The sequence below is a fragment of the Cyprinodon tularosa genome, unplaced genomic scaffold (genome assembly GCF_016077235.1).
Source record: "Cyprinodon tularosa strain WSP-4 unplaced genomic scaffold, ASM1607723v1 ctg439, whole genome shotgun sequence".
Classification (NCBI taxonomy): Eukaryota; Metazoa; Chordata; class Actinopteri; order Cyprinodontiformes; family Cyprinodontidae; genus Cyprinodon; species Cyprinodon tularosa.
In genome coordinates, this window is record NW_024039162.1 from 104008 (window position 1) to 122991 (window position 18984).

Sequence of the window (18984 nt, forward strand, 5' to 3'; positions counted from 1 at the left end):
GCCCACTCTGTTTCTATTCCCATTTGCCTGAGTGTTCAATGTAGCATGTTGGAAAAAAATGACCACTCACCCACATCCTTATAATATCCTTCTGTAAGAGCAGCCCTGCTCTAGTAACCTCTGTTAGAATCTGATTGCTATCAGTGTTTTGTCCAGCAGGGTTGAATGGAAAACAAGTTTTTTATTGGATTTCTTGTTTCCTTGTACTCTCCTGCCACAATATTTCTTATCCTAGTGAAGTCTGTCTTGCGGCAAAATACACAAGGTCTAAAATATTTAGACTTATCAAACCAGAACTAGATAATCCTAAGAACACGGATCCTTTAAATGCACAGAATGAAGCATATTTTAGTTTTGCTTTTTAAAAGCTTTAAAATATGAGCTAGTTTAAAGGAAAATCGTAAACTGTAAATGTTTCTAAAGTTTGTGTCAGATAATGATACATACCTTGGACTTTACTATTTTTTCTATATTATCCCCAAATTTTTCAAAAGTTAGACATCTCACTAGACTATTTTGACAAAAATATACTTTTTCTACTTTGGATTATATTTTAAAACTCAACTTGACATGTAAAGCACTTAGATATTTATCTTTTGTTAAGCTTAAAGGAAAGCAGCTTTAATTTAGCATTTGTGACTTAATTCAATGGGACAAATATTTGCCTTTTTTGTCATTGGAGAGTTCTATGATAAACCTCCAAATAAACACCCTGCCTTAGAGCCCCTGTGTTGTTTTTTTTAAAAACAACCTTCAGCCTACAGCCATATGTGCTTACTAACATGCATCTTGGATTGTGAAACTAATGGGTGTTGTGCACAGTAAGACTTTCCGGACAAATGCTGCTACTTTAGCTCAGTAAATATCTCCATTGATGGGTTACAGTAGCATTTGACCGAACAACTTTTTTTGACTTTCTGAGTTTGGGTCCAGGCTGCGATGACTGACGTTTTTTTAAGGTCAGCGTTAATTGTAAAAAAAATTATATTCATTTTTATCCAACTCTATTTAATGGGAAAATAGATGACACACTAAGAAGACACTAAGAAGAAAAATAAAGACATACATTTAGCCAATTAGCTGAGAAATTCTAATCATTTGAACATCCAGTTTGTAGCCAAGTTGAGTGCACAGAGGATAGTTTTACATACTGGCATCTTCTGTCCTAGTCTTGGCTGAAGCTGGACTGGGTTCTCCAAGGCCCACAACATTTCTGGCCACAACCCTGAACTCATACTCCACCCAGGCATTTAAACCAACCACAGTGGCTGTCAGCATGTTGCCATTGACAACCTCCGGCACTAGAAAAAAAAAAAAAAAGTAAAATCAAAGCAGAAAATGAAATTGAGGCAGAAAAAAACCCACAGTATCAACAAATATCCTATTTCAAAATCATACAAAGATGTCTAATTGGGATACCTGTATCTACAGCCTGCCAGCCCACAGTGAAAGGCGTCCGAGCCTGAATGATGTAGCCCGTTATGGGGCTGCCATTGTCTGTACCGGGCGTCCAGGACAGCTGTGCTGTGCTATCTGTGATTTCATCCACTGCAACTTTGTCTGGAGGGCCAGGAGGACCTGGAAAAATGAAATAATATAAGGTTATAACCTGTTTTTACAAGCTTAAAAAGTTCTGCTTTAGAAGCTTAAAACCTTCAACTTTATATCTGTAAGCTTTGATATTCCCTTCAATTAAAAGCCTGATCTGCTCTGTGTTTATGCAGTGTGTGTGTAATGTGAACAGCTAAGCATTGAACTAATAAACCGGATGGGCTCTATTTGAAATTGAACCAGACGCTACATGTAGAAGGTAATCTGCTGAGAATAAATGAAACATTATTCACTATGGTGCTCTGTTATTCAAATGTGCTCCATGATATTGTGAGAGGTGCAAATTAGGCAATTATAGTCATTTTCTATGATAAACACAGCCTCCTCACAGCACCTGGCAAAGATATTAAGGTTTGTTAAGAACAAACCTTCCAGCTTAAGAATCAACGATCAGTCCCCTCACTCTGCTTGACACAGCAAGCATAAAACAAATGTACTGCAGCAAAACTGAACCCAGAGCTGCTCACGCCACTGTCAGTCATTTTTATGTTTCAGCAGTATTTATAAGATATTAATCGAAGATGACAGAACTTGGGCTCAGGCAAAGTCCATTTTTGCTTTCCTCCACCGTTTTTTTTTTCCACTGAGAGCCTGGGGGATTTTTCTCACTGGTCTGTCAAACATCTTTCACTTTGGAAAGACTCCTACCTCTAAGTAAACATACAAGGTTATTCACAAATTGGCCGCAAAAACAAGCTGTTGGAATCAGCCAAGTTACCTTTGACAACCAGAATTGCAGAGGTGGACAGGCTCTCCACATCCGTGTTGATGACGCAGACATACTTCCCACCATGGTTAAGCTGGATGTTGCGAATCATCAGATCCCCTGATATACTCTGGAGAAGAGCAATAAATGAGGGTAAGGGGGGGTGCAGTGTTATTTTACCGGCATGCTTTTGGCACAGTGATGTTTAACATTTAAAAAATACTTTCCACTAAGTCCTCAGGCCAAGGTATTTCTGCATCTCCCCACAACAACATGGCAGATGCACTCTGCACAAATAAAGCTGTCCTTCAGGCGATAACTGCACCGACCAACACGCACTTCAACAAACAGCTACCAGCTACACACAGGACAAACTGAGCAAACACATTCAAGCTAATTGGCAATCATTATTTTCTAATAACATATACTTGAGTATGGCTTGGGTGTAGATCTCAGTGTACAAAGCAAATATCACATATTAGCTGCCAGCATATGGTTTCCATTTGAGGAAACAAAATGACGACACAATTTTTTTATCAAGAAATGAAAACTTAAATATTATACTTTCCACTCTAAATGTAAACATTATTGTTGATTGTGTTCAACCCTCTCTGTTGCATTTGATTTGGTGGTTATTTTTCCTCTTTAATTAATTCTTTTAATGATATTTTGGTAGTTTTTAATGACTTTTTATACTCCATTTCAAACCTACTGTGCATATATTATTCTCATGATGTTGGGCCTTAAAATGATTCTTGAGGTAAAAATGTTATCAAATCATTATATGCCAATTTTATTTCTAGACTTGCTCTAAATTCCCAAACAAGTTTAAGAATGATAAACCCTTTGGAAGCAACTCAACAGTGAAGAAAGTGAAGCAACTGCAATCCCAATTTTAAGCATTAGAAGGCCAGACTTATGATTTTGGCCCAAATAAATAAAATCTCTCCTTGTATTTAAATTATCTATTAGTCGTTTTCAAACTAAAAAGCAAAATATAAATATTTGAAATAATTTCTAGCTTTCTGTTACTTCTTCTAGCTAAAAGCCTTGAACAGGATGACTAAAAGAAGTAGACTCTGAATTAGCCTTTAACCTGCTCATTATTTTTCTCTCATTTTAAAACATAATCATGCATCCATGAAAAATTGGAAGGGGCTTTGTGGTTGATTAAGGTCTTGGATAGATCACAGATGAGAAACACAGTTGAACTGATTGCATTACTATTTTTCTTTGTAGAGGGAAAAATATTGCTTTTGGAGACCCTTCTGGCCACAAATGTCCTGCTGACTTTAACCAAAAGCAGACTGTTTTATAATATCACCTCTATTAAATAAAAAATAAACAAATAAATAAACATATATTATAAAAAAGTTAAGTTTCATTTGGAAGGAACCTACTGATATTTTACATTTTCCTGAATTGTGTCATATTAAAACATTGTCCTAGTTTAGACTGATGTATCAAAATTATTGTAGCAGGGGTTAAAACACCAAAAGATATGGGTCTTTTAATACATCTTTGAATACTTTTTTTTTAAGATGCCAGAAAGTAAACCAAAGATGTTGGAGGATTCACCAGGTGGTCAAGTTCCTAAAAAGGACTGAAATTTGTATCATTGAGCTGATTTTAAAATATGTATGTATTTTCTTTTCATTCTAAATAAAAATATAGGTAAAAATGTACAAACATTAAGGTGTTTGATAAACAGCCATCAAGTGATTGCAATAAGTATTATTTGCAGTTGCTCTTGTCAACAAAGTGTTGATTTTCCAAAGGTGCAATTGTAAACAATAAAGTCAGTTGTTACATTTCTGACAGAAGATGTTGTTGCAGAGCCAAAGAATGTTATTTGTAGGGTATTTGGACAGCTGGCTCCCACATTAAACAAGAAATTGGATATATTCACACTCAGGACACATGGATTAAATTCTGAAGGCGCGATAACCATGTACAGACACAGACATAATTAATTCAGAATGAATGTTTTACATCATCAGCTAAGATTGAGCATTTTAGTGCATAAAACCATCTCTCAGTGCTTCAGAAAATAAAAATATCGCAAGCATTCAGCTCATAATGACATTGTCTAAAACCCAGCAACTCACAGTCTCTAGGCATGTTTGTGTCATTCTGACAGAGTGCTATCAAGATATTTTTAGACCATCTTGCAGAGAGTCACATGCATCACATGGTCTCAACCTGTTAAACTAATGTTGATGGAATCTGAAAAGGACCTCTGGAAGGATGAGTCCATTTACGCTAAAAATGTTTGTTTTAAGGTAAAAATACAGAATCTCACAGGGAGAGATTTTATCTGGTCTATTTGACTGTGTCCTTGTTGTGACTGCTGATGGTATCCGCTCCCTGGAAGTCACCTCTCCAAGCAGCCTGTCACAGAGCATGTCAGCCAGTAAAAAAAGGGTATGCTGCATTAAAAACTAGTCACCTGGGGCCAACCTAGGTAAGACTTGCTGCAGTCACAGCAGATTTCATCAAGCCTGGTGGCTAGTCATTGTAGTTCTGGTGGACAGCCATCCCTCAAAGGGATCTCAGACAAAGAGAGAAAAGGCAAATGTATGCGGCCAATGGGAGAAAAAAAGATCTTTACTTCCCCTTTTCTCCTTTAGCACTATTTTCATCCTCTTTGACAGCTTTTATGCAACCAGTCAGATTTGCACTCCAATGTCAGCCACCACCTGGACAAGCCAAAAGCTAGAAATAACTTGCAAGTCCTCTTGTCTTAGCAGAAAGGAAGTGGTTGGGCAGGTTTGCTTTATTTATGGTAATTAATTCATCAGAAGCTTTTAAGAAGGGTTCTGGTAATCTCTCTGGACAGGGGAAGCAGATTCTTGGTGAAACTATATCTCATTAAATGCCATTGCACCCCTCAATGTCACCAGTAATTTCCATTTGCATTAATGAAGATGTGGGGTTGGCATGTCCACAACACTGTCAGGGTCTTCCAACCTTTATCACCTGACTGTCACTAATTGATATATTGCAATGCATAAAGCAAAATTAGATTGAACAAGTAATTATTTATATAATGACAATCTCTGAACAATTAACTTTGTCCTTTGTCAAAGGGAACAAATATTCAACAAGAAGTCATTATTTTAAGGTATAAAGATTTCAAATGAACACTTACTGGTGTCAGCCTTGCCCTTGGTGAAAGCAAGGCGGCTCATTACTTAATTATTTCTGGGCTCTAGATTCATAAATAGGTATGCAAATTCAATTATAGCAGCGGGAGATGATAAGAAAATGTTCTCCCTTGACGTTCAGGAATTAGAAGTTGAAAGGATGAAAAGGAGAAAGACTTTATTAATCAGGACCCTTTGTAATCAAAATAGCATTTGCCAGTATTTTTAGAAGTTTAAAGCATGGAGGCTTACAGTGAGTTTAAAAAGGTTAGAAAATTTAATATATACCTTATGGTGTCCTCATCTGATATAGATCAACTAATCGGCTGGTGACTGGGCCTGTATGCTTTTATACCTAAATCCTGATCAAAAAACCTCAAACAAATTTGTTTAAAGGTCCTGCTCACTAAATGTAAGTGTAATGTAAACTCAATGTTAGCGCAAAAACAGGTAGAGGCTTTTAGAAAAATAAATAGATATTTTATGGAGCTGTCCGGTTTATTCAATGATGATTATAAAATTAATGTGTGCTTATGAAACATTTTTGCAAGGGGATGCTCCACTCCTGTCTCATGATTCAGTTAGGAGACCATCCTGCCTTGTCATTCTGATGGAGCATCTTGTCTTTATGAACTGATCAATTGTTCTGTCAGAACAAATACTGTTTTGTAACCATGTGTTATGTTCTGTTAATAAAAGACGGCTGCAGGAGGGGATTCGGAGAAGGAAAGCTTGAAGTTGGGTTGGGCTTTTCCTTCCGCTCCTGCAGAAGCTGCTTGAATCTCTTTCCTGTGTAGACTCTATTTCTATTTATTTGCAAACCTACATTTTCTGAATCCAACAGAAGCTATAATAAATGTAATTTAACACTGCATTTTGGATGATCTCAACAGATAAGAGAAAGGCTAAACATATTGCAGCAAATCTGCACTGTTTTGTCGTTTTAAGCTTTTAATCTGCAGAATGTGTGGATTTGGGAATAGTGTCACTTTTTGGGAAATTTCACAGTTAACCTAAGCTAAGTGTCTAGTTATTCTACAGGGATTATGTTTCAGATGTTTTCATGCCGAAGATGGTGAAGATGTTTTAAAAATGTCACCTAACTAGAATTAGGCTTTCTTTTATTACAATAGTAAAAATATATTTAGTCAGCACTGCACATCAGTGGGAGGTCTATGACCTCACATAAATGGTAAGCATTGCAACAATTAAAGGTTCTGTAAATGAGAAGGAAAAGATAAATACATTGCAGTGGCATAAAGGCAACACAAATAATTAAAGAGTATAAAAATGAATGATTGATTAAAATGATTTTATAAAAAATAAAATAAAATCATTGATATACAAATAAAAAAATGGACTGAAAACATAACTATTAATGTTTGGATACCACAAATGCCCGATTCAAGGCAATTTATAGTTTCAGCACTTTAACAGTTTTCTGGAAGTTATGACAATAAATGGGATCAATCAATCAATAATTTTAGCTATTTGATCAAAATAATCTTTGAAAATAATATTTTTATAATTCTTTGTGACCAATTTTTACAACTGAAAGATGGAAAGAATATTCGGTAATTCTCTTTTAAATGTTGGTGTCTTTCTTCAATAACATGGAGGATTTCATTGTTTTTGTATATCACCATTGACCTACTGCAAAGGAAATTCGATTTGGCAATAATAATTGGTGGGTAGGAGATTTACTGAATTTGCAGGCAGTAACTGGCTAAAACAATTTCTGATTAGTGCAACTCTATTTATTGAGGCTTTCACAGACTTTTATTATTACATAAACATATATATGTGCCTGTATTCCAAGCTAGTAACTCTCCTTCACTTCCTACACTGACCATAGAGAAGCTTTCAAATGGGTACCTCTTGGCATAAATCATCCTCCATGGGTATTAATGGTGTCTAAGAGGTCCTTAGCTGTGCAGTGGACCATTCCCTACCCCAGCACACCACATGGCCCAATTAATCCCAGAACAGGCAGAAAGTTAGAAGTTAAATGCCTTGAGATGACTTACCCCGCCCACTCTTTCAAAATGATCACGGTCTTGCTGGAAGTCGATGAGCTGGCCATTGAATGCCCACGAGAAAGATACGTCCAGAGCTGGATCACAGGCAATCTGGCAGGGCAACACGATGCTCTCGCCAACAATAATCTCCATGTTAGTGGGCCTCATGGTAATTCTGGTGGGCTCTGGCCAGACAACAGATGACAGTGCATGCATGTTAATTCCTGCCACCAGCACCTCCAGTGCCTCCCCTTGACCCCTGCAGCTGTGATCTCACTACAATTCACAACTAAATCAATTGGATGTCATTGAATGGTCACAGGATGCTTGCTTAAACAAACATCTTCATTTCATGCCTTACTATTGGCAACATTTAATGACATCTCAAATTTGCAGTTAATGTTTTCGGAGCAGTTTGGAAGACAACGTTCAAAGCAGAAATGCAAAGAGCAGAGCATGTTCCCAGCTGCGACTGCGGTGAAATGGAGACCTTAGAATGCTTTGAGGAAAGGTCACCGTAATTAAATTCTGTGACATTAAATAGTTCAGCTGTCAGGGTAAGAAAAGAATAGAAGCTAATGAGAATAAATGTGATGCTTACAAACACAGCACATTAGACTAGGGGGCTACATAAATATGTTATGTCACAGTACTTAGATAATGACCTTTAACTACATCAAGGATGATGTCTGATGCTACTTAACTGCTATCTCATGGAATGTGTAATAACTGCTATGTTTATTCAGCAATAACCCTAAGTTGTAAACATTATATATGCATCGTAACTCAAGAGAAAAAAAAATAAAAATCTGATATTTTCCAGCTATTGCCTGCCAAGATATGGACCTTTATTTATTTATTTATTTTACAAGAGTTGCATAAAATTCAATCATTTGCCAATAAGCTGTCCTCTAATAATGGTTTTACACAAAACAATAATTGGCCGGTATGGAGTGTGCTTGAGTGTGCCTCTTTATAAGTTTTTCAAGGAACAGAAATGTAGATAACAAGCTTATTACTTTTATTAGTGGCAACCTAATATTGGGCATATATCCTCATATGCAGTAAGAATACAGAGAAAAAAAAGAACGGTTTAATAAGAGTCCAAGATTCTGAAAATGACCAAAGTATATTTTTATTATATAGAAGTATACGTACTTCAAAGATTAGAATGATTACACCAGCTCACAACCCAAGATAAAGGGTAATTAAAACCAAATGTTATAACCATTTACAACATTTTCCAATCCAATTAGGATAATGATATTCGTGTCACAGCGTGTCTGCCTCAAGAAAACCACAGCTTGTTCCCTATTTGCCCATTTGAAATTCAATGTCTTAAAAACTGCCTTTTATAAGCATTCTAATGAGAAGTTTTGTGCTTATCTAACAACAGAACTAATTATATGAAATTATGTGAAAAAAAAATCTAAAGGGACAGTTCCAAACTTTAAAAATGAGGCTCTGTTAAAATGAAATTAGTATTTAATATCTTACCTGCAGCTTCTGGTGCAGTTTCCTTTGGAATAAATCCTAATTAGTTGGGCCCACAGGCTACAGCTATTTGCCAGCTGTATGTAAATTTTTTTTTTTTTTTTATTAACCTTTAATCTGTCATCATGTAAACATTGGGTGCATATTTAAACAAGAAGCTAGAGATTATTTTTATTAAAAAAGAAGGAAGCAGGGAGTGTACCATCTTCAATCTAGAGCATGTAAATAATTACCTATCAGAACAACTACCTGATAGTAAAATCATTTTTAGATTAAACCCAGTTAATACTTTTGATTTTTAGGATGCACGCTTATATGAAAGAATAATTCTGACCAAAAATATTTCATTTTCGAATCTGTACATGTTTTACACAGCAGGATAGTAGATGGCGTATTGCCTCTAACCATTTATATCCCTTGTAGATAATCATTAGCTCCTCTGTAGGTAAAAAAATAAATGCAAATAGGACCATTCTAGAAAGGTTAATGGAACTACACTCACATAATAAACTAAAGTTATATTTGACAGTCAATGGCAAATTCCGGAACAAGTCTACTCTGTTTGAGTTATTTAGAGATCCTGAAAGAGTATAGTTTTCCACTGATGTCAAACATCAAAATTGAAAAAGAAGTGAAGATGATATGACTCTTTGAATGTTGACACTCGCAACAGTACTTTAAGTAGAAAGGTGCCTTCAGGGTTTTCTTGGATCCACTCTGGAGCCAGGTGCGTGGTAACAAATGCTGTACATTTCAACACCTTTGTGCACTTTCAAGATGCAATCGGCCAAATTTGTTGGCAGGCCGATGTTAAGGTCTATCTCTTTATTTATTTTATTTTATTATTTTCTGAAATCTTTGGTGTCTGGAAGTTGTGTGATGACTGGAACTTGATTTAAAATGTATATTCTTGTGGAATTGTAAAATGTTTGTCAGCAACTGATCATTCAATACGAGGTACATTACATTGAAAGACAGCAGTTTAAATCAATGTTGATCTATAAGTGACTTGTGATGCAGTCTCTTGATCTACTGTTTTCTAAAGGGGGCTTTATTCTAACAACTTTATTTTAACAGCATGTATATGATGAGTTATTTTTTATGTTACACTCCACAATGTTGCAGTTTATTAATTGTACTTTGTTTCCTAATTCTAATCCCTCTTAAAAATATGTTGCTTTTCTTAATTTTCCTCCATGATAGGTAAAACAAAGCTATTATATGAGGAAATAGATACACCGTTGTTGGTGCAAAATTAGTTAAGGGTTTTGTTTAAGATTTGAATTTCCCTAATTATTGAAAATATATGAAAATACGTCACAGGCCTTTTTTTAAGCCTCAGGTTGTCCTTGGATGCGCTAATTTTTTCAGAGTAGTTCAGAGTTCTGCTGTCATAATTCAACTTTACTCCTTTTCATTTTAGTCATTTCTGAGCCAGGTCAACGTCACAGCTGCAATCTTTTTAGTTCCCCTGTTTTTTTCAAACATTTGGACACCCACATTACCATGACTGTAACTGGTGGGACAGGGTGAGGATGAAGGCAGAAGCATCACAAGCAGAAAAAAGTGACTATACGCTGAGGGCTGAACTTTTGAAGTGATCGTACTTTTAATCTGATTCTATCTGCACAAGTCAGTAGTCATATGCTTACTTTAAGGCATTGAGCTTGCTGGCTGACACACATTTCCAAAGCCTACTTTGAACAATGCTGCTACATAAATGAGGGGTTTTGCCCCTCCTGGTATGCAGATGTAGCAGGGAGATTTTAGCTTGAGTTTAACCATAATGTTTATTAATTTAAAAGCCCTAAGTGTCATTTAGAAATTAAATCTTCAACTTGCTACATATGAAATAAAATGAAAAAGATTATTTTCCCAGGATTTGATGGTATTTGCTATTTTTCTCAGTTAGTAATCTTCCAAATTTTTACTACTTTTTATATGTCCTGTCTAATATTTTAAAAGGTATTTTTTTTACATCCTGAATCCTTGATTTAAAAAAAGAAACTTGCTGGAGCAGTTTTGGTGCTTTTTATTTAATAAAAGACAATTTACTTTTTTATTCTTACCTTACTGATCATATTTTTGTGCTTAAGATATTTTCCTCTGCTATCTTTTATCTTCAGTTTTACCTGTTTTCTCTAATTTTATCCATTGTCACCCACAGTGACTTTAAAGAAAAAAAATAGAAGGACATGTTTTAAAGTTCCAAGTCAAGGTATAAACATAACAAAAAATCTCTATTTTGCAAAATATCATGGTTAAAGTGGATTCATCACATTTATAAAATATGCACATTTCTACATTTTAGTCATAGAATAATTTTATTTTGGATTTGATTACCTTGAATCAATATATTCCTTTTCTGGTCCCACAAACCCTTATCTGAACATCTTTTTTTTTGCCACCCTGCACACCTGGCTCATATTAAAAAGTCATTAAGTGGCTTCTGTTGGACTTGATGACTTCAAGCTAATGAATCAATCTATTCATTTGAGTGATTCTCTTTCACAGCAGAAAAAATAACTAAAACAAAGAACGCAGAGGTGGTTCTACACCAGATTTTCCAGGAGGGGCATAGTGGGCACATTGTTTTTATAAAGGACACAGAGCAAATATATATCACAAAAGAACAGGGCAATATTTAATTGTTTTAAATATAGAGAGGTCCACGGAAACAAAGAGCACTTGGATCTCGTGAGCTAAATGTTGCAAATCTCTGGTCATGCATTTGTTCTTAGCTAGATACAGCGGAAACTAAGTGTTATAGACTTATTTTTAGATGATAAAATCTAATTGATTCAAGGGACCAATCAGTTATAGTTTCTGTGTCTGAGAATATCATAAAAGAAATAGATTTACTATAATGTCCTTATTAAAATGCCCAGAGGTGGGTGCTACCAGTTTTACAGGGACACTGGTGGCCTCTGGCTATATAAATATAAATATATATTTTGACACTTTTGACTTTAAAACTGAGTTAACATGAACCAATGTGGTGGGTCGTTTTAACGGCAGACAATCATATTTAACACATATTTAATCCTATTCATTAGTATTATTTGTTACTACCACTTAGGAGTGAGCATATAGATTGTGCTCTAAAAAGCTTCCAAAAACATGTTAGTCCAATGCATGCAGCTCAGTCTGATAGGCTTCGGCAAATAGAAATGGTCTTACCGGTGACGAGGAGCCTCCCAGTTGTACTTGCTGTGCCAAACTGATTCTTTGCAATGCATGTGTAGATAGCTGCGTCTCGTTTCGTTACATTGACAATCTTTAAAGTTCCATTTGGAAACAGAGTAATCCTGGGGGAGTAAAAAAGGGCTCTTTACTGAGGGAACAATGAGTTCAGCTTTGTTTTGCATCGTTTGTATCACCTAAAACTTGTTCTAATAATCAATATACGTTTTCTCTTTAATAAGTTTTTACCTTATTCTGCGACAATTTTTCTAAAATGATAAACAGTAATGATCATACATTGCACTTTGACCCATATTGTGTGTCACACCTTGGAAAGAATTCCCTGTGATTCCAAATTTGAAAGCTGGGTGTGTAGCTGAGCTCGGGTCCATATTACTAAGAAAAAATATTATTTACTGAGAACATCCTTGAAGACATCAGTAAATAAATGATTGTGCTTTAAAGACTTTATATTGTTATGTAGGAGAGAAACTTCTGTCGTAATGGGAAATTAATAAAAAAAATATTCAAAAATGTAGCACACTCAGCCTAACCCTGCAATATGGTCGTAACAGCAGTGTGCTACATCAACAGAAAGTATGAAACCTAAAAGAGAAGGCAATCAAAGATGATTAAGGGGTAAAATATAAAAGCATATCCAATTATACAAAGACAGTGCCTTGAAAAATTATCTACAAACTTAAATTTAAGAGATTTTAAGTTCTGGATCAACAGAAAATACTCTGTTTTACAAATCAAAGTAAAAAAAAAAAATTGTGGTGTATATTTGTAATTTGCCAAAGTGATGTATTCAAATAAAAATCACAAATCAAAAAATATTCAGAAGTCACACTATTAGTAAATGCATTTAATGGCATAAGACAAAATTGTCAGGCACAATAGAAGAAAATATACTTCAGATTTAGGGCTGGGCTGAAGGTTTAATTTCCAGGATGAACATAACTTAAAAAGTGTAGCCAGTGTTAAAATGGGTGTGCTTAGATTCAAGCAAAAGTTTACATTTTAAAGGCCCAGTCAAGGTCTGAACATAAATCCAATTGTGAATGAAGAAAATCTTTAAAACTGAAGATGCCAGAGGCTTTCTATCCAATTTCACCAAGTTTGAGCTATTAAGAAAAGACAATAGGTGTATTATTTAATTATTTAGATATTGGTCTATCACAACCTTGTGGCATTAAATAACTATTTTGTTTTAATATGTCAAAATATGAAGGGGTTTAAGTGGTATGCATTCTTTTACAGAGTAATATCAATATATCACAGCAATAATTCATATATAACTCAATCCACAAAAGCAGCATCTAGTCAGCTAGAATTACCTCCCATTATGAGATACCTAATTTAGCCTGGAGCTGATCACACTAAACTAGATAAAGTAGATCTTTAAAAGTCCAAACAGGGTTTTGTTCTAAAGAATAACACTTTTCCCGCTGCTTCAATTTGTAGAACAGCATATCTGAATTCTTTCCTGCAGTCTTGATGCTTTCAAAGCAAAGTGGGCTTCACACGCAATGTGTTAAATGTCAGTCAGTCTGGGAATTCTACCAATTATCTCCGGCTATAGATGTGGCTTTCCATCCAGAGCAACTGTGCTGTTCGGACATGATGCTTCGTCGGCATTGCTTCTTTTACAGAACTCTTTTTAAAATGAGCAGCATGGGAGTGATTTAAACAGCATTTCTTCGGTGAAAGCCGCTGCCTATGCTGGAGTTGTTTTAAACCAGTCGGCATGAAGCGAACATTTGCAGCAAGGTTTAGAAGCTGTGTGCTTTTCTTTCCCTGCCAATGCAAATGTGTGTGAACGGGTGGATCTAATGTTTCTCTAATATGTGTTTTTGAGCCCTCCATGTATGATTGGTCTCCTTTGTTTTCTGTGAACTCCTTTTGTATATTCAACATTTCATCCGGGGATGAACAACAGATCAAATTAAGCACAGCTTTATGCAACAGAAATCTGTGTTTGATGCTGCTTACTGCCTGGATGCCGCCCTTGTGCAGTTTCTAGCCTTTTGAGGCCCCTTCTGCTCCCTACTGCATAGCTTTTATTTTTCTGCAGCCTTGTTATTTTTTATCAAACATACTCCTGTATTACTTTAAAAAATATTAAAAAGGAGATAATTGCTTGTGCAAATGCTTCACTTTCCCATTTAAATTGCCTTAGTTTTTGTTTGTTTTTTCTACTGCACTAGTGGCTCGTTTTATCGACAGTAGACTGGAAGAAAATGGGGTAGGAGAGATGGGCAGAGACCTGATGGATTTGAACCCGTGTCAGCCACGTCAAGGACTAAGGTCTCTGTACATGGGTCATGCGCGCTAACCACTGTTCCACCTGCACACCCGAAAAAAAGGGATAGACTTTGACTAACTCTCTATCCCACTAGCTATTTAACAAGCTAGGTGTTGATACATGCACCTGGCATCTTCATATCTCATATCGCATGATTTCCATAAAAAGGTGCAAGCAGTATATTAAACACGCATTTCTGTAATTTTCCTGGTGGGTGCTCTACCCTCTATTTCTCCCCATTAGTCTCTCCTTTAATGCATTCCCACAAATGACAAACACACCATTGAAATTAATCTGCTTGCCGTGAATGTGAATGAGAGCTGCTGGAAATTTGCGTTTTTGACTCTTATCCTACCTTTCAGTTCTTTGCAGGATCTCATTCCCCTTCTTCCACAGGCTAATTGCCAGGGGTGAGGCCTGAGGCTTGCATTCAAGAGTGACTTCGCTGCCTGAACGAGCTTTTAGCAAGGCCTTTAATGGACTTTTGGAGAAAGTCGGAGCAGAAGCTGCACATAAAACAGTAAAAAGAAGGTGTAACAAAGGAAAGATATGAAAATCTTCATATACAGTAGCAAATGTATTAATACCAGTTGTTATTTTCACATCTTGTAATGTTACATACAGACTGCTACAGACTTCAGTGTATTTATTTGGGGTTTAATGATGCATATCGTGGTGCATAATTATTTGGGTTTGCTGTTAAGTCATACCTTTTTATAAATCAAATGAAGAAATGAACAGATTGCAATGAAATGTTCAAAGCTGAGGATTCTTTTTCATAAGCAAGCTATGCTTAGAACCTTTCCAGAGCTTTCTCCCTGACCTGTCTGCTGTGTGCCTTTATTATACTGTTTTTCAGTCATTTTTTTCAACTCTCCTTTGACATCTTTACATAAAAGCGGAATTTATTAGTGTGGTAAACCTTTTAAAGGCAATTGGTTACTCAAAATTTTATTTAGAGCAAAGTAATATGATTCTGCTGTAGCTTTTTATATATTAGGCAAAGATGCTGAAAATGACAGCAAGAAAAGCCTGACAATAAACATCATATCCATATCCATCCATATCCATCCTGCAGCCAGGCCATGCACTCATCATCAAATTCAAGTTAGCTATCATTAGGACCATCGAGTGTCGTCACATGTACCAAGAAAGAATTGAATTTCTCATGGAGCCAGTCATCAAAGCTTAGCAAATAAATCAATACTGGGTCCATATGAGAAAGCTTGCACAATGCCAAGAGGCATCATGTTTGTAGTATCCCAATCAATAGATGAAACGACTGAAGGTAAAATGAGACACTCTATTAGATTTATATTTTCACTGGCAGTGCCCATGGTGACATCAAATGAGGGTGCAGACTGATTTCTGAGCAACACAATAGCGGGCTGCTTTCTTATCTTAGCAGATGATCAAACACATTGAAAGATAAGCAGAATGAGAGCAGGAGAAGGAAAGCAATCTTACCTAACACCATTAGCTGGGCACTTGAATAAACACTGCCATGTTTGTTTTCAGCCACACACTGATACATCCCAGAATCTGACAGGTTTAACGCAGTTATGGAAAGGGCTCCGTTTTCGATTTGTACCCGGCCCTGCAGAGTACAGAGAAACAATTCTGCATATCCATTGCAAGGCCAGCTTATTAAGTCCAAATGCATAGCAGCAATTATTCATGCACCATGAAAGGAGGATAGGAGAGAAGGAGAGGGAGGAAAAAATAAAATTAAAATCCTAGGAAAAAATGTGTCACTGCTTGTATTGTCAGTTTAGAAGACATGAGGAGGCAGTTGCAAACTTGAATCTTAGACAGAAATTAGAAAATGCTAGCAAAAGCAAAGACAGTCTATTAAAATGTCATTTATTTTCTGTAGTCATTCAACTGGAAACACTGTGATGGCAGCTCACAAGATAACGGCTGAGTTTAACCAAATAAGCTGGTAAAGGATCCAGATTGCTGCTGGGGAAGAAGAACAAGACTTGCTTAATTACACTCTCACAATGTGACAGTTTATATACCAAAACCAAATTAGCTATAAGCCTACTAAAAATAAAAAATAAACATATATGTGAAGGCATAGTTAATTTACATCTCTTTGAAATCAGCCCAAACCAGTTGTTTTCTCTTTCCAAGGCAGCATTTGTGCATCAGCTGTTATCCTTCCATTATCCAGCCACTGAGTAAGAGCCCGTCAGGCTATAGAGGGAAAAGTGAATGCAAGCTTTTCAAGGGAATTTGATGTCTAATGAGGATGTTAATGGGATTTCTTATCCAGATATGAAAACTACCTTCTCCTGTATGACAAGTACTGTAGCTTTTGCCTTGGTTCTCAAACTGTTACTGGTAAGCCTACCACTGGTGGAAACTAAAGTCCCTCTACTAGGAGAGTAGTTGCAAAAAAAAAAAAAACTGATTTACTGAAGTTAAAACACTAGTTTAAGCACAATGATGTTTGTTTTATTTAAAAACCTCTCTGACTAAGATGCAGTGAAATAAAGTTTGTGTACCGATGTAATATCCCCGTCACCAGAGTTTGGGAGTAACAGCGTTCCATTGTAACAAAAGAAGTTAGTTGCATTTTTCCAGGAAAGTGATTTTAGTCATTACATTTCATATACTGGTAACATGCAACATTTGTAATCTAATGCAGCATGCTCCCACAACTCAGTCAATTAAAGCAACTTTTAATAAGTACACACTTTGCTGTGGGAGAGGATGGCATTCTGTTTACTGCAAGGATGAATAAAGGCATACATGACCTTGTTATTTGAAAATTTATTGTTCTTGATTTTGTTACCAGATCCATCATCCTGCTGATGATTTTTGGACTTGTACTGTTTCTACATCTCATGTATGTCAAACAATTATATACCTTTAAAGCAGAATTAATACAACAGTGACTGAAATATTGCAGTAATGACCAATTAACTAATTTATCTCACAGTACCACAAACAGTGGGAATTGATCTAATGAAAAATCACTAAATTGACATATTGTAAGATTTTAACTAAATGTGAAATTGATGGCTTACATCAATTGCATATCAGTTTAGCTAACTATTATCTGATCACTTGGAATACTCATAGAGCATGAGAATGTCTTACCAAGATGACGGTCTGATCCTTCTATACATTTTTTAAGATAATAGATCCTTAAATCACTAATAAAGTAGCACATATTATTATTACCCAGCATAACACTGCAAATTTCACACTCTAAATTTCAATACCGAAACGGCACATACAATTTCAACACACATACTTCAAGATACAACATCATTTGATATTCTGAATTCCCTATGATTTAGCACTTTCAAACACAGAAGCAACACATTCTCTTCACGTCTGCATGTGTGAGGGAAAGATTTCATTAGAAAAATAACATAAGAAAAGAAACCCTCTGCAGCTTTCCCAAGGTTTATATACAAGACAGCTACATTGGATTTTGTGGTTGGTAACACTTCTACAACTTTTCCACTAGCTTGTAATTACCACCTCTAATATCCCATTTTATTAAATATTTTAACTTTGAAAACTTGGAAACCTCTTTGCAATATAAAAAAAACCCTCATACCTCAGCCATTACTTGCTCGCCATTCTTCAGCCAGCTGTAGGATGGTTTCGGCTTTCCATTTGCCTTGCACTCCCAGAAGAGGTTCTCTTCGATGGACTGAGCTGTGTCTGTTATGGTCTGGAGCCACTGAGGTTTAGCTTGAAAAAAAAAAAAAAGAGGATCACCGGCTCAAACATGTGTTTTAATTATTTAGGTTTAGAGAATAGACAGAGTGCTATTAGGCATTGAGATGCCTTAACAGAAGAAGTTTTTATTTTTTGCATCCTGCAGTTTTAACACACAATTAAAAACAAAAAAGTTCAGATATTAAGGTTTTGATGTGAACTCAAGCCATTAAATATCAAACTTTAAAAAAAAAAGCTTGGTATTTCTTGTGAGTTTGAAATCTGTTTTATAAATTGAGATGTTATCTGGATGTGGATTTGACTGCTGATATAAGGATATTAATAGTAAACCTAGTTACAATCGTATGTGCCCAGATATTCACTGTTGTTTTAGTAATTAAATATACGATTTTGAACTATAAGGCATGTTCTGTTGTGTAGAGTCCAATAAGAAAATGTATGTGACCTCAAAAGGTCTGTGAAAGCCCCCATCACTTTTAAGTCACTTGTACTTGTATAGGAACCCAATAAAAAAAAGGGAATGTTGCAGTAACAGACAAATTTCTTTTTTTTTCACAATTGGCAAATTGTCATTTAGCAAGAACTGTATTTCATACCATGGTAAGAAATACGACCCCGCGCAGCATTTTTGCCCCGTCTGTTCTCTGCTATGCATTCGTAGGTTCCAGCATCTTCCTGCTGAAAATTGGGGATTTCAAGGATGGCGTTGGAATTCTTCATTTTGACTTTGCTGGGGAAAGGGACACCACTAGTTCTCCTCCAGCTTATTTCTGGGACAGGGCTAAGAAAGAAAGAAAAAGAGAGAGAGAACAAAAG

At 35.9% G+C, this 18984-nt stretch overlaps 1 protein-coding gene across 1 annotated transcript in view; it reads right to left on the bottom strand.

Annotated features, from left to right (window-relative positions):
- Window positions 1-18984, bottom strand: part of cntn3b (contactin 3b) — a 92594-nt gene that overhangs the window by 11007 nt on the left and 62603 nt on the right. The window contains exons 9-17 of the mRNA XM_038299878.1: window positions 18765-18949; window positions 18044-18180; window positions 15934-16063; window positions 14822-14972; window positions 12156-12283; window positions 7491-7666; window positions 2330-2447; window positions 1420-1578; window positions 1152-1301 (exon numbers count right to left, since the gene is read on the bottom strand). Coding sequence (XP_038155806.1) covers window positions 1152-1301; window positions 1420-1578; window positions 2330-2447; window positions 7491-7666; window positions 12156-12283; window positions 14822-14972; window positions 15934-16063; window positions 18044-18180; window positions 18765-18949 — 1334 coding nt within the window. The remainder of the gene's footprint in view (window positions 1-1151; window positions 1302-1419; window positions 1579-2329; window positions 2448-7490; window positions 7667-12155; window positions 12284-14821; window positions 14973-15933; window positions 16064-18043; window positions 18181-18764; window positions 18950-18984) is intronic.